The 16,000-nt window shown below is 36.3% G+C and overlaps 1 protein-coding gene across 1 annotated transcript in view; it reads right to left on the bottom strand.

Annotated features, from left to right (window-relative positions):
- Window positions 1-551: 551 nt before the first annotated feature.
- C11H10orf90 (chromosome 11 C10orf90 homolog) overlaps window positions 552-16,000 on the bottom strand; it is a 36,322-nt gene continuing 20,873 nt past the window's right edge. The window contains exons 4-9 of the mRNA XM_053451133.1: window positions 15,301-15,501; window positions 13,292-13,428; window positions 12,699-12,888; window positions 1,734-1,797; window positions 1,040-1,139; window positions 552-681 (exon numbers count right to left, since the gene is read on the bottom strand). Coding sequence (XP_053307108.1) covers window positions 643-681; window positions 1,040-1,139; window positions 1,734-1,797; window positions 12,699-12,888; window positions 13,292-13,428; window positions 15,301-15,501 — 731 coding nt within the window. The 3' untranslated portion in view covers window positions 552-642. The remainder of the gene's footprint in view (window positions 682-1,039; window positions 1,140-1,733; window positions 1,798-12,698; window positions 12,889-13,291; window positions 13,429-15,300; window positions 15,502-16,000) is intronic.

Genomic DNA, 16,000 nt, shown 5'->3' with positions numbered 1-16,000 from the left:
AAATACACCGTCGCAATCAAAATACTCTGATTATAACCAATAAGTTCTGCGCTAGACAAAGAATGAGAATAACAAATTCTAAATTTGCTATGTGCTTGATTTTGTCCAGTAATCAGACTCTTTGGAAAAACGTTTAGGGAAATTATCAAGCATGACGGCAAGCATATACAAATATTAGATGGATCACTAGACATAGAAATGTTCATTGGGAGCCAAACAATCCACAATCCCAGTAAATAGTTTTATAAAGTAATAATTATCCAATTATAAAAATTATATGAAAACATTCCAATTCTAAGCTATAATTCTTTGAAATCACCTACCTTTTTATATTAGGATTCAAGCTTTCGAACTCATTAGTCCCATAAGGAAAACAAACTAAGAAAACAGTATTTAGGGGTCTGGAGCAATTTTAGTAGACAACAGTGGTTCCATTACATTAGCCAATTGCTGCATACTGTTAGCCAAGTGGCTTAAATATGAACCTTTCTTTGTATATCCCAGAGTAGTTTACGTCAGTTCTTAATGCCTACAAATTACAACATTCTTCTGGACAAGAATTATTGAATCGCGCTATAGATGCTGTGTCCTTAGTTAGATCCCAACTAAAGAAAAGTCATCCTTACAGTATGCAGTCTGATATCAGGCAGTATTTCTTTGCAGAACCTGGTCCAGGAGTTTCTGAGGAGAAAGAACATATATGATTATGATTATTATTTATAAGTTGTTACATTATTTATCAGGCATGTGCAATTGGTAACTAATTTAAACTTTATTATATACTAATATTACTCCTAATACCGATTGTGGGGGGGCTTTCTTTCTGAAAAAGAACCTACAGTTATAATAATGTGCATTTTTCATAGATCTGGATTATCAAGACTTGCAGGCTAGTGAATATTGTCACGACATGCCATGCATTTACTGCTTTAACACAGGTTTATAAGTCCAATAGTCACAGAACAAGATTATTCCATTCTAAATCAACAAATAGATTCACAAATATAACGACACAAACACTGATCTCCAAAGTGTTTACCTTTTTGAATAGTTCAGCTCTCATTCTGTTATTCAGTGTTATCATCCTTTTTTCCTCTTCCTCTTTTTTCTTTTTTACTTCGGGCAAACTATTATAAATCCTGAAAACATTTAAATGGTAATATTAGTATTCAAGACTGGGCATCTAACTTTCAAGTTGGGTTTTAAGAAAGTCTTACACTTGATCTGACTTCTACCTGGTGCTGAGGAATCTCTTAGGAGAAGAACCTTCTTGGAAAAATTTGAGCCATGGTTATCAAAACCATGTATGTGCAAATATGTATTTCTGGACACATCAACACATATGTGAGCATGTGGTATAGGCTATTACTCCAATCAGCTTTAAGAAACACGAAGGTCACGCCAGTGTCAGAGCCCTTGACTATGCAAAGGGGGGCTACAAAGATGCTGTGCTCTGGAATTTAAACAGGAGCCAATATTCTAGTTTTATAAGCTGAAGAGAGAAAAGGTGGATTTTTGTGTTTCCTTCTATGGGCTGGTATTGTAAAACTGTATAAAGCAGAAATTTCTTCTGAACAAATTTTAAAGTAGGGATATCAAACTTGAGGTCTCAAGGGTCCCAAAGAGAGCAGGAATAATGTATACCCCTGTTTGAACCTAGTCAGTGTAGTCAACCTTAAATGTGTATTTGACAGTTTGATAACATTTTCATAATGTCAGGAGATCGTTTGTACCTTTTAGATCTTTTCTGCATCTCTTGCTCAGAAATAGTCCTTTCCTTTGGTTTAAATAAGTTATCTGGAAGGAAGAAAAAAAACAAGTTTGAATAATGTGTTACATAGTTTGGTAGTAATGGTGTTCATCGCCCCATTCGTATCACTGTTCAAATCTTTTATATAATTGCAGTCTATTAATAAGAATATTATTGGGACTAAAGTAGAAGAGAAGGGACTAAAGAAAACTATGCACTAAATAAAGAAATATATCTTAATCTAATCAAAATAATATTGAAAATATTGTAATGGCTTCATAATCAATTTTACTACATTTCATTTGTTATACACATTTAATTTGATATTTTGTGGTACAAGTCAAAAAAATACAGGATTTGTATGATTAACAAATATCGCTGCTATCAAACTTAGCTATATTAGGGGTTATAATGACTTTTCGTATACTGTATAACTTATGTTTCATTCTAATCAATCTCATTTATTCCTATTATTCCTTTGTATATCAGTAAGAGAAATTCCTTTGACAATTTCTTATGATATACCCTTAGTACCTAAGCAGCAGATCGGGTGCTGGAGTGTGCGGCCAGCACCTGGATATTACCGGCTGGACATAAACAAGCGCAAACTTCTGCGAAAGGGCGCCACCAAGAGCATCACAATTTTGGTAAAAGTTCACCTTAGCAGAATTCACGCCAGTTATGGCCAATCCTCCAATCAGGTGAAATGATGTCACCAAAAGCACTGCCACTTGGTCCTTATGTGAAATTCTGCCAAAACCTTGGAGCTTTCAGTGACGTCCTCCCCCAAGATTTGCAAGAGGTTATGGACATAATACGTATAAAAAGGAATGGGCCAAAAACAAACTGAAAAATGTGTCCTAATCATTTTTGGTCCATTTCCACATGTCTAATATACATGCTTGGGAGCCTATAGGGTCTAGGAATCATATCTCTGCCCTATCCTCATTCTATTTACTAGGGCTAGTCTCACTCCCATGCAAGACTACTTCTCTCTTTATGACGCATCCCCCCAAGTGACCAGTCCATAGATCCTTATTTCCCAGTACACCACTCAGAAACCACTCACACAGTGGAGGCCTTATCTCTGCTCTCCTGTTAGTGGAACCACAGTCACTTATGCATGAGCCCACCTTTGCACGATAACACACCACCCTGTAGATATTAACAACTAGGTAGTTATGTTTCAGAACTACCTTTCATGAGCAAAGTACATAATGGCTTGAAACATTACTCTAATCACAGCATATTTGTTCAACTTCACATTTACTTGAAGAAAATCTTTACTGTTTTTGATTGAAGATGTGCTTGTTTTAACAGCTCCCTAAATCTATTTTTAATTGTCTATTTGTTAATGGAAGTTTCGTTAAACCTCCTGGTTCTATTCTGCTTATAGACTCCAAAGCTGATTATTAATAAATACATAAATATGAACATTTTGTGTACTACTCATCGCTCCATATAACAAAAATACCACTATTGAAAATATTTAAGAAATAATTGCACACTCCAAAATAATAAAAAAATAATGATCTACAAATAATGATTATTTATTCATTTTAAATCTAAAGAAAAAAAATGCTGAATGTTTTACAATGAAGCATTTTTTTTCACTTAACATGACAGAAAAATACTTTAACATTCAATCAAATGCAACAACACACTTTATCAAGCGTCCTCCAAAATAAATCTTAGACAAACTAATTAAAGTAAATAATATTAAGTACAAATAGAGATGTCAACAATGCATTTTGTTTATAATGAATAGAAAATATTCTTTCGCAAACAAATCTCTATATAATCGGTGATGAAATTATTTAAAATTTGTTGCAACAAAAGCTCTAACTTCCAAACTCAAAAAACCTTATGTAGTTTAACCTTTTGTGGGTAAATTAACTAAGGATAAAACCTCTCAATCAACGCGTTTGCTGTTGGGTATTGATGAAACGGGTGACTGGTCGCATTCTTAATTATTTCCAGTTTGAATGAGACCTCGTTTCCTACCTGGAGTTAAACAAATGACAAGCCGGACGGATAACATAGGACTAAAGACAGGTGGTAGAAAACACTTAATCAGGCGTGCCGGTGCCAGAAGGCAAAAGAATGAGTGCATGATTGGCTTTTAATATGTTTGTTATGAGCTCACCATAATCTATAACACTGATTAGTACAATCTATTTTCTCTGCTAAACAAATGTGTAGATCACATTAAATTCTTTTGATGTGCCTATTTATTTATTCTATAAACCATATTCAGGGATTAAGCGTTGTCACTCCAGATACTGTAGGAGTTACCGAAATGCAAATGAAGGTTTTTAGTCATAAGGTTTTTTCAAATATTTAAGTCCCATATCTATACTTTTTGTATCTTTGAAAATGTTTAGGGAATACAAGCAGAGCAAGTCCCACCAATTTCCATTGTCTTTAACCTCAAAATGTAATAGATTTTTATCAGAACTGCATTTGGCTTGTGCTTATTGTTAAGTTCAGTACAATGCCCAACTTAGGGACACTCTTTGAGCAGACACACACACTCGTTCCGATCACACTGACCATGGTTTCCTGCTGGGGAAAATCAAATTGTATTTGGTCCATGGTCTTGTCTCCTCCTCATGATAGCCAAGGGCTCCATGAGAGATGAAACTGGCCCTGGCCCTAGTAGAGTTGTAGCCATGTTTATCCTGCCCTCCACTACACTTTAAAGCAATGGACTACTGAGCGAGCAGCAGCAATGGTCCATTGCCCATGACTTATGCCCATCCCATGCCGGTTTCAATTCCATTCAGTATAAACATCTAGCGCTTCTGCGGGAAAGCTGTTCCACATATCTACCACCTTCTCAATAAATTAAAACTTACTTAAAAAGCATCTAAGCCACTGAAGTACTAGCTTTAGACATGACCTATATATTTCCCTATTGTTCTTTGTTGAGTATCTTCTTAATAGTACAGAAGTAGAATTTCGCCAAGCTGTAGCATTTAAAATGGAAGTTTCCCCTAAGGATCCCATTTAAAGCTACATATTCTAAATATGTTCAATTAATGTCTTCTTTCTTACCATAAATATTGTGAAAATAGTCAAATTATTTATCTTGTTATTCCCCAGGTCTATACAAACACATCCGTCTTTTCTGATCATTATTTAGTGATAATATAAGATTCTATAATTGAGTTTATTTCTCATTATATTTTAACCAGGGTCGCATGATAAAGTTAAAGCAAAGTTGTAATTCTTTTGGCTGTTGATAATGTTTCTATTTTTAATACATTTTTTTAAATCGCAAATCCATTTTTTTTTAAAGCTGATCTGGTAAAACAATAGCAATTTTGGCAATGGAAATGCTGAACAAACACAAACATTAAAATGTCAGGGAATAATCAAGAGTTACAAATGTTACTGCCAAGCAGTTTAACACAAGTAACGGTCTCAGGCTGAGACAACGCTGTCATACAATAGCGTGAGTCAGAGGAGAACTGATTTCACAGCGCGGTACAGCTGCTTAGTACTGTGTGTGTTTTTGTTTTAGTTATAAACTAGGACAACAAATATTTATGGCATTGTAACATGGGGAACTGATTCATTTTAATAAAGCAGAACGGGTTATTTAATATGCAGGCAGCAAGGGATTGCTGGCAATGGTCACAATAATAAACTCACTATTAACATGTTCTTAATGTTAAGAATTTGATTTCTAAAACCAACTGTATCCCCTTGTGTATAACTATAAGGATAACCTAGAACATGCACATGATTCCAGAAGTCCACACCAAAGACAGGACACCTGGCGCCTGATATATTGCCCGCTAACATAAAAACTTCTAGGTAAAAAAAATGGTTCCCGGTCAAAATGTAGGTACTGCCATTCTTGTTTCAGGTCATTCAGTTGCTTTGCTGTCTCCTAGGGGCCAGTCAAACCCCAGCAATGGCTTTGTGCATATGCTAACCAAAGAAACTGGCACATTCTTGGTGTCTTCAAATGAAACACATAAATCAATCGTCAGAGAGGCTGAGTAAGGCACACACTTCAGCACAATTAACACACTGAGTGGTATACATTTGTTATTTTCAATAATGTCCATGGGGCAATAACTCTCCAAATCCCAGAGGTAGTTTTGCTTTTAGTTCTTTAAGAGATCCACTAAATATTACCTATTATATATCTTAGAAAAAGCGATTCAGAGGATCTATAAAAAGGTCAGCTTGGGGTGACAAATGCACTTTAAATACAGATGTGTTTCCAATTCAGACATTCTGGATATGAGACATGTAAAGGACAATATATGCATATTGGGACTAACTGGGAAAGAATCTCAGTCTGATCACTGGACTACTCCCAGTTTCTCCACACTACAAATGATCCCAGCAGTAGACGGCATGGCCAAGAGAAGAATGTTGGAACTCAGCCCCGCAACTCACATTACATTACACTCAATATCTGAACAGAATCTTATAGAGTGTTCTTACTTTCCACAAGGCTCATCAAAACTTACTGGGCACTGATTCTCATACTGGAATTCATACTGATGTTCACTTTAAGATCTGGCCTATATAAACAATTTAAAAAAAAAAATTGTCTGTAGGAGATTCTGACTCCAAATCATGTATTTTCCATAGGATGGGTTTGATGGACACTTTATGTGTTATAAGTTTTTAACAATATAAAGCTTATAAGTGAAATCTGAAATTAATGTGATGTTCACGGCTTTTCCACTAGGTCGCGAAGAGGGTAATACAATGTTTCTTTCACTCAGAGGGCAGGATTTCGTTTCTAGAAAGCAAGTTTATCCTCAAAGATTTTGGATGCAATTATTTTAAGTTACACTAAACAAAGGTCAAAAATATTACGGTATTTTAAAAAGAAAAAACAGAGGCTTGCACACACGGCTTCTCAGTTCTTGCTTTAGAGCATGTTTTGTCAAAGTGCTAGGACTTACAACACTTTTTTGCAATTTACAGTAATTTATTTCATAAAGAACACCAGTCAGTTATGCAGAACACAGATTTAACACAAGAAAGGAATTAAAGTTTCACTGTCATTGTTAAGGGACGACAAAAACACTACGCAGCTTATTCTTGTAGCAGTCAGGTCAGCTCGGTAAGGTTTGGCGATTGGTAAGTTACCAAACTTGAGTTACAGAACTTGGCTAATTCAACTCGAACAGCAAATGGTCTATTTACAAACAACTTGCGCGTTATCAAGTTGGAAATTTCAAGTCTCCCATATTGTTGAAGTTGCCTTCAAAGTTGAACTTTGACAGCTGTTGAGATGATTACTTACTATGTTTGTCAGTTATCTACATGCAAGTCTATCAGTAAGCAACTGACTTGTGCTACCCTATAGGCTTTCATGATGTTCTTGGTCAACTACTCCTCCTAAAAAGTTGAACAGATTTTGTCAAGTTAAAGCCCTTTTGTAAACTGAGCTGCCAACTTATTTCATCTTAGATGAGCTGCTTTGCATTTCTACAGCAGCTCCCTATAAGTTGCTAGTCACGTTGACTTGAGTTAAGTCAAATTAAAGTGTGGTGGGGCTGGCACTCAGGTTTACTCTAGTGATTAAATAAATTATTCATTTTCATAAAACTTGGTCAAGGTAGCCTGAGAACCCTTGGAACTGCATATAACCTGTTAAGTACCACTAAGGTGTGAATGGCATAACAAAGCAATATACTGCATTCCCATCTGGAACAATAAAGTACAATAACTATTTAATTCAACAAGCATTTCAAAAAAATAAATAAACAAATAAAAAAATCTCTCATTGTATGTAATGTTAACCAAATAACAAGGTTAAGATCAGTTATTATAGCTTTTCATTTCTACTTTCCAGAATCCAGTAGGCTTTCTTAAGGCCCTTGTCTGATAGACGCTATAAATTGTGTTGTGGCCTTGCTGATGTGTAAACAGAAATCAGGTGCTTTTGTGGAAGGTTATGAGTCAGTATTTTATTGTATAACTGACAGAGAGGAGAGAAGGAGGCTGGATAATCACACTGGCCCTGAGATCGTAACACATTCAGAAAAAATTACGCTTTCAACGTATATACAACATGGACAATCCCTGCAGCTTGCTAGCTATAACCAGAAGAAGGAAAGATCTCAGATGCTGCAGAATCTCTTGGGAAGCATAGTTACTTTAACCGTTTTCCCACTGCGTATTTATTTATCAAGGGACATCTCTTAAAGCAGAACAATGTTCTACAGCTGTGAGTCTCCGGAGATAGCGTCTTGCTTTAATATAACAACTATAGCTGGGATGTGAAGCGATTCAAATACTTAAAATTACACCAGCCCAGGGAATGGCTGTGACTCACTATTCACTATTAACTACCGACAAGTTATTCCTTCATGTCAGATCCTTACGAATGAATTGGTTGGACCATTATTAATATATATACACACACATATATATATATATATATATAAAATCTACTAGGTATTAACTACCTGATATTGTAAGCAAATTTCTCACGTGCCCCCATGAATTACAGAATTACAGTAAAAAAGGCTTATAATGTGCAGGGGATTCTGCTGTTGTGAATTTTCTGTTCACTTATTGGTCTGTTAGAATGAGTTCATATGGGCGTAATGACATCTGGGTGTGTAGTAATTTATACATATAGCAGGCATCACACTCACCTTGTTAGCTTGTTTGGGTTATGTATGTCTTGCCTATGTCATTTTCGTTATGTCTTTCAGTATCATTTGCTGTTTTTTCTTTTCTATGGTGAGTAAACTGTGATATTTGGGGAAAGTGTCAAATGGTAAAAAAAGAGGATAACTATTGTAAAATTGTACATTTTGGGGCTTTTGGGCAACTTGGGTTCCTTTCCATTTTACTTTGCTATTTCTCACCTTGTATTTTAGTTCTAAAGCATCTGTGTAAGTGTGTGAAATAGCAAGAATCCACTAATCTGCTGTGAATGAGAATGCTGGGCTATTTTGTTCCATAATTGAGCTGAGAACATATTTTTATTTACTTAACCTAACACGATCTATTATGTTTCCTTTCTTCTTTGAGTTGAAAAATATTTAAATTGTAATATTTGCAGCCCAGTAGGCAGATAAGGCACAGAATCACTCCAGCTGCTGCGTAGATTATTTCATCCTCGGAAGGACATCTCATAAATTCTCTCGCTCACAAAAGGTTAGTATGTCATATGAGTTGTTTCCAGTTATGTTTTCATTAGGTAGCGAGATGAGTTCTCATTGAATTTTACATATGAAATGGTTTACACTATTGTGAGACCCATGCCCAGACTGGCCATCTCCCAAACGAGGTGCATGGCTCACTTAATGTGACTGCCACTCAAACTGCAATCCTTGCATGCTGCAAGAGTTTGAGTATAGTGTGCAAGCGAACGTGTCCAGCCTGCGGCCACATGTATGACATTTTGCAGCCCTTGGCCTTTGCGCATTCAAATTTGAAATTATTCCAGTTGGAATGTAGGGAAAAATGCCATTTGATTAAAGAGACAGAATGGAAATACCATACAACCTTACTATAACAGAATAGATTTATTTTCCAGTCTTGATTTTCACTGGTGATCTTCGATTCCTAAACTCCCTTTTCTTAACAGTTTAATCCATCAGGGACAATGCTTAACCCTACATGCAGTCAAGTATATGCAAGTAAAGTGATAATTTCTGCAAGTCCAAATGTAAGTCGCCAACGCAGAACTTCTATGAGCTTACATGTTCTACCAACTCGCTTGCACCTGAACTACTGCAGAAGCCGACACAAATACAAGATTTTCATGGTACTCCTATGGAAGAATGTTTTTGTTAAATTTTGCACAGCTCTGCCTAAGAATAAAAGTAAACCTATGCCTAGGGTGGCAGGTCCAATAATCTGTGCTCTGTTTATGCCACATAAATACTTTCAAACATCATGTCCACACTGTGTGATTAGGCATACATTTCAAATGTCCCACATATGGAGATGCAAGAGAGTAACGTGCATGCAGAACAGGCTACGTCTTCCCCTCTCCCTGCAGATATAGTCTAAAAGCATAGTATGCAGTACCAACAAAAGGGACATTTGCCACGTCCAAAAAGTTAAGTGGGAATGGCCACCAAGTAACGGGGAGAGATATGGAGAAAAGGGGGAGATGAAATAAACAGAAAGGAGAGAGATAATGTGAGATGGAGAGAGGAGTGACATGGGGAAATAAGGACAAAGGGGAGCGATAAAGTGAAATAAAAAGATAGATAAAGCGGGCAAGATGAGATATAGAGAAAGAGGAGAAATAAAGAGAAGGAGGGGTGGGATAAAGAATAAAGAGGAGGAGAGATAAAAGGAAGGAGGAGGGGAAATAAACAGAAAGAGGAGACATATGGAAAAAAAGTAAGGGGAAATCCCTGCCAGAAGGTACCCAGCTCTCCCCAGAGCCACGGAGGCAAATACTGGATTTTGGCAGCTATGACTTTAATTAACCCTGAGCATCCCTGACTATTTGTCAACAAATATCTTCAATAGTGAAGTGTAGATCAGCCGTGATAAGCTTTTTTTAATGAAAAATAATTTCACCCTCTCTGAATTTTATATTGCAAGTATGTTTTTTTTTTCTCTCCTACATATGCTAATATAATTACACTATTGTAGAGACAGGCGTATTCCATCATTCCTAAATGTTACACAACAGTTTCAAATGATTACTCCAAGTAAGGTGAATGATGAATGTTGTATTATACTACATTAAGCTTTTGCCAAAACGAGAAGAAAATTATATGAAATTAGCTTGGAACATTTGTAATTTGTATATACTGTATTATCTGTTAACTCAAAGAAAAATATGCAGTCATAAGACAAAAAGGGTGAAGGAAAACTCATTATGTTACCTTACACAGTACCTTGCACCTACGATGCACTCTATTCTCCATCAGCCCATTAGGTCTGCCTAATGCCTTTATCCTTTGCTTAAATTTCCTAAAACAAATCCTATTTAGAATGGACGAAATGCTGATTCAGCATGTGGAGAACACATCTGCATTTCTGTTGTACCGTCAGCAAAATATTGTAGAGAAAATGCTTGTTTTATGCTTGCTTAATGAGGCCTTAAATGTTTGGTTTTTTTTTTTGCATAAACCACGCTGTCGAATTTTCAGCGTAATAAAAAATTAAACCAAAAATCATATACACGTAAAGAGGAGAATCACTGTTAGCATGAAAAAATACTTCCGTGTAGTGACATATAGTAGTAATTATGAAAGCGTAAATCTTCTTTCCAAAATCTTCAAAACCGAAACATAGCTATTGATTTGGGATGGATTTTGCTACTTTTACTAATAAAAAACAGATCTTGGTGTATATGAACATTAATCGATGGCGTGTTAGGAATCCACGCTTAGGTGAATGTTTGATCTCTGATGTATTCAGGTTCTGCTGAGGTCTAACAAACTCATTGGATATATTCCAACAATTCCAACGGTCAAAGAGAGACATTTTACGCTGCTTTGTCACCTATATTTATTCTTACACAATTTAATTTAGAAACATATTTTCTGTTGCTTATAAATACATTGCTGCCACTTTTAATATTGTGATATTCGGATACCTGGCAAACATTCTGAGCTTCTAGAAAAGAGGGTCGTGTGTGGCGGAAAGAGGGGCAAAGGGATGTGGGGTCCAAAGAGACTGTTCTTCCGAAAGAGGTACATTTAGAAGCTATGCCTTTGTTTCTAGGGGAGTTTTGAGATGTCCTCAGTTGAGTGTGGACCAAATGGGGTAACTCTGGAACTGCAACCAAGTTAGTGTTGAGTTTGTCCTAAATTTACAGTAGTTTTGCCAATAATTAAGCACAAAAATACTTGGAAAGTGCAAAACTTTCTGTTTAAGTGACATTTATACATATTTGTGACAAGGACAAAGTATAAAGTTAACACTGATGTATGTGAACATAAAAACATACCGTATTTGCTCGATTATAAGACGACCCCGATTATAAGACGACCCCCCAAAATCTAAATATTAATTTAGGAAAAAAACAAAAAGCCTGAATATAAGACTACCCTATAGGAAAAAGTTTTACCAGTAAATGTTAATTCATGTAAACTAATTTTCATATTTAATAAAAGCTATGATTGAGAAAAATATATATTTTTTTATTTCCTTTTATTTGCCAACCTGCCCCCCCAGTTATGCACATCTGCCCCCAGGGTTGCCACTCTGCCCCCAGAAATGCCTTATACCCCCTATTTGCCACTCTGCCCCATGATGTGCCTTTTAACCCTCTATATGCCACTCTGCCTCCAGAAATGTCTTATACCCTCCTATATGCCACTCATATCATGGGGCAGAGTGGCATATAGGGGGTTAAAAGGCATTTCTGGAGGTGTGTATATATATATATATATATATATATATATATATATAACTGCTAACAGCAATCACACTCCTATCAAGCCAAGGCAGCCAGTACATGCTGGAACCTGGGGATGATAGGAGTCTGAGTACAGCCTCCCTATGCCATGCTACCACCACCACCCACCTTACACATCCATGCTATCACACACACACACTCATTCACAAACATTTAAATACTCATTCATTCCATTAATCACACATACTTCACACATTAATCACAAAAACCCTCCCCCACCCCCTTACCTGAACTGCAGATCTCTCACTCGAAGACTTCTGCAGGGTCCCGGCTGTGCGAGCAACTTCTCTGGCCCCGCCCCCAGAGGAAGGAGGGGGGAGGCAGAGTTATGTGACACTCTTCTAGCTTCCTGGTCTCCTGCTGCTCGCGACCAAAGCCCGGTAAGCAGCATGGCCCCAGCGGACATTTTGAGGTCTTATTAGAAGACGACCTCGATTATAAGACGAGGGGTATTTTTCAGAGCATTTGCTCTGAAAAAAACCTCGTCTTATAATCGAGCAAATACGGTATTGATACTGGTAACCATTTGAAAATTAACTTTATTACACCCTACTAGCATAGACTCACCACTCAGCGGATGAGGCACCGTGAAGATTTTCCTTCTGATGGAAGTAGGTTTTGGTAGAAACTTTTGTGGTTTGCCATTTGGTGATTCTTGGCCCTGTTGGAATTTCCTGCGATGTACCATAAGTTCAAGCTTGCGTAGCCGTTCTTTGGAATTAGTGATAAAGTCTGGCCTACGATGTTCTAGGGCGTCCTGACGGAGAGAAATTTCATTTTAAAGTATATTTTAAAGTTTTAGAATGTTTAATAAATGGGTTAGTTTTCATTTTAGTGCAGATACATTCTCCAATACTGACTCAAAATAATTGAGCCATTTTCAATGACAGCATTCAGGAATACATTTACGGTTTCAAGGAATGCATCATTAGCTGTATGAATGGACTGTACTTTAACACCTAAAAGCACAGATATCCTTAAAACTGGAACACATGAGGTCCCTGTTAAAACAGAAGTGACTTTATCATGCCCTTGTTCATGTACATTGACCTACAAGTGTGAAAAAAGAAGTCATAATTCTGAAATACAGAAAATCTTACATAATACTCTATTCATAGGATTCATGTTTTTAGAAATAAGTAAAAAATATATATATTTACCCTCAGACTCATCATCGCTGGTAAAATGTCCTTGTTTTCATTAATTTGTCCCGGTTGATAAAACACTATGTTATTTTTAGTCTCTGATGTTATTGACATGTGCTCTGCAGAATAAATGTCAATCACTTGTTTAGAACCTAAGTAAGGAAAGAAAATGGCATTTTAGCACAATGTAATTATTTTATTGTCATAGAATAGTTGAAATTCAAATAGTACACCTGTCCTTATTCCTAAAAAACACATTTTAATATTATATAGTTATTTCTAAACAATAAGGTTGATTTCTGGGCTTACCGTGGAGGCTAAAGAACTCTTACTGGCCACCAGAGAATTTGAGCGGTTTCTCAATAAAAGAATCTTTTCTTTGTTAGAAAATATGGAATTATATAGGGCAATACTGGGAAATCAGTTGGGGGCCTGAGCAGCTGCTTAATTTTCTTATATGCATTTCTGACGCTACCCAGGGGTCTCCCTTTTCTGGGGGAGTGGCTCAATGTGGAGGTGGGGCCAGCCACATGTGGGTGGGGATAGCCGTGCATGGAGAAAAGTGGCCCGGAGATCCAGGGGAGCAGCAATTCACCTTTAGACTCCAGGTCAAACCCAGAAAGGTCACAGGTACGCTTAGATGTAGCACCACCTCTGCCTAATAAAAGGATAATTTGTGACTGTCTTATATATTATTATATACAGTGTGCAATTACAAAGGTTTAGTTTAAAAAAAGGAATATTTGGGCAAGGTGACAGATCCACCTTAATCTTAAAAATGTTAAAATACGCTCATTGAACTCCATTCAAACCTTTGTGAACATCTAAAGTATTGTGTTTTTTGTTTTTTTTTAAAAAAGGTACATATCTATCAGTTAAGTCAATTTACTTTAACCACCGGCCGAAACCAAAATATTTGGAATTGGACAGAAGTAGTATATTAACACTGAAGAAATGTATGTACTTTTCAACAAGGCCTCAATCAGTCTTATTAACAGCATTTGACATCCTCACGCTGAGCAGCACAACAAGAGGTTCAAGGCACTGGAAAAAATAGATGGCTGTACAGTTTTGTTTGTTTGCCAGCTCATTTTCCCCTGCAATGTAGGAGTCATAATGTTCAGAAATATCATTGAGTCAACAGATGGTAGGTAATGTGATGGTCTGTTTGTCATTCCGCTCACAAATCCGGTTCAGATGCCATCATATATAACAGCTAAGCTATAAATTAGTGTCCAGCTATGATCCAGAACGGCCAATCCAAGATGCCATTTAAAAAATATATAGTTTGCTGGTCTAGAAAGAATCTTTGCTGAGGTCTTATATTAAAAGGATGTAGGAGATAAAGTGTTCTATAAGGGCAACCGATTTATCCCTCCATATTTCATTTTCATACCGTGTTTTCTCAATTATAAGACTACCCTCAAACTTTGGATCTTAACCCCTTTAAACATTCATGAAAACGGTGGCCCAAAAAGCCATCATGACAGCATGGATTGTCATGAAGAATGTAACGGTGTGCATGGGAGTGCTACCTGACAATTCCCTGTGCAGGGGACTGCCTTGCATCTGAAGCAGTCCTATGGAGTCGCCATTCATGATCCTCATGCCAGAAGTCTCGCATTACCACACAAGACTTTAAATGAACTTGATGTTCCTTCCATGTAAAGTGAGTGCAGCTGATCAGTTGAGAACAAAACAGCGAAAGAGTGAAAGAAATTAAAGTAAAATAAAAATAATAATAAGGTATAAAAGAAAAAAATGTTATTCAGCGGTAGGCTGGATCGCCATGAATGGTGGTTCCTACTGCAGGAGATTGCTTTCACCCGAGGCAGTTCTTGGGAATCGCCATTTTCCCTCCCATCACCATTACCCATTCACGGCAAAGATTAAAACTGAGGCAACATTTTACTTAATTAGACAACTATAATCAGAGGGAGTTTGGGCATTCAACAGTACTAGTAATCATTTTTAATGTTGGAACAATACATTCACTAATAGAAAACATCTTTTTCCCATCTTACCATTTGGAGGAAGATTTTCCTTATGTAGCTTCTGTTTTTCCTTGTCGAGTTTTGAAATTTGTCTTCCAAAAATGAAATTAAACCGTGTAATGTTTGATCTTTCTGCTCCAAGGGCACTAAAGTAGTTTGGAGGATCATTTTTATGTGAATAAATATTGGAAATAGGGATTTGTTCTTCTTTTCTGACTCCTACACTGGAAGCTGAAAATCATAGAAATATATTATTATCATTATTATTATTGTTCACAAAAACAATGTATCTTTTAAAACAGGCTTTTAATGATTTCTTAATGTTAAGCTGTAGAAGTTTGGTTTTAAGTGGTTTACTTGGAAATATTGGGATGGGCAATTTTTTGGGCTCTTTGATAAAATCAGCTGACATTTATAAATATAATATATTCCACTGGCTGAGCCATAGGCATCAGATAAATCAAAAAATCACTGCCTGGTATTCTTAATTTATGTCTTTACTGTTATTTCATGAAATGTCTTGTTATAATGCTCAAAGAGAATGCATTTTAAGTTTTGATTTTTTTTTTAGATCCGTGTTTAAAAAATACCAGTATGAAGAATCTCAGTTATATGGAAAGCAATCTTGTCCAAAACAGTTTAAATAATTTAACACAACTTAAAGGCTGTTATTTTAGTCTGTTTTAATTTAAAAAATATCTACTTTAACATATAAAATTATATATGAGGG

The sequence above is a fragment of the Spea bombifrons genome, chromosome 11, assembly GCF_027358695.1.
Source record: "Spea bombifrons isolate aSpeBom1 chromosome 11, aSpeBom1.2.pri, whole genome shotgun sequence".
Lineage (NCBI taxonomy): Eukaryota > Metazoa > Chordata > Amphibia > Anura > Pelobatidae > Spea > Spea bombifrons.
The sequence above is the reverse complement of the archived record's forward strand: the minus strand, read 5'-3'. Positions and strand labels throughout refer to the sequence as shown.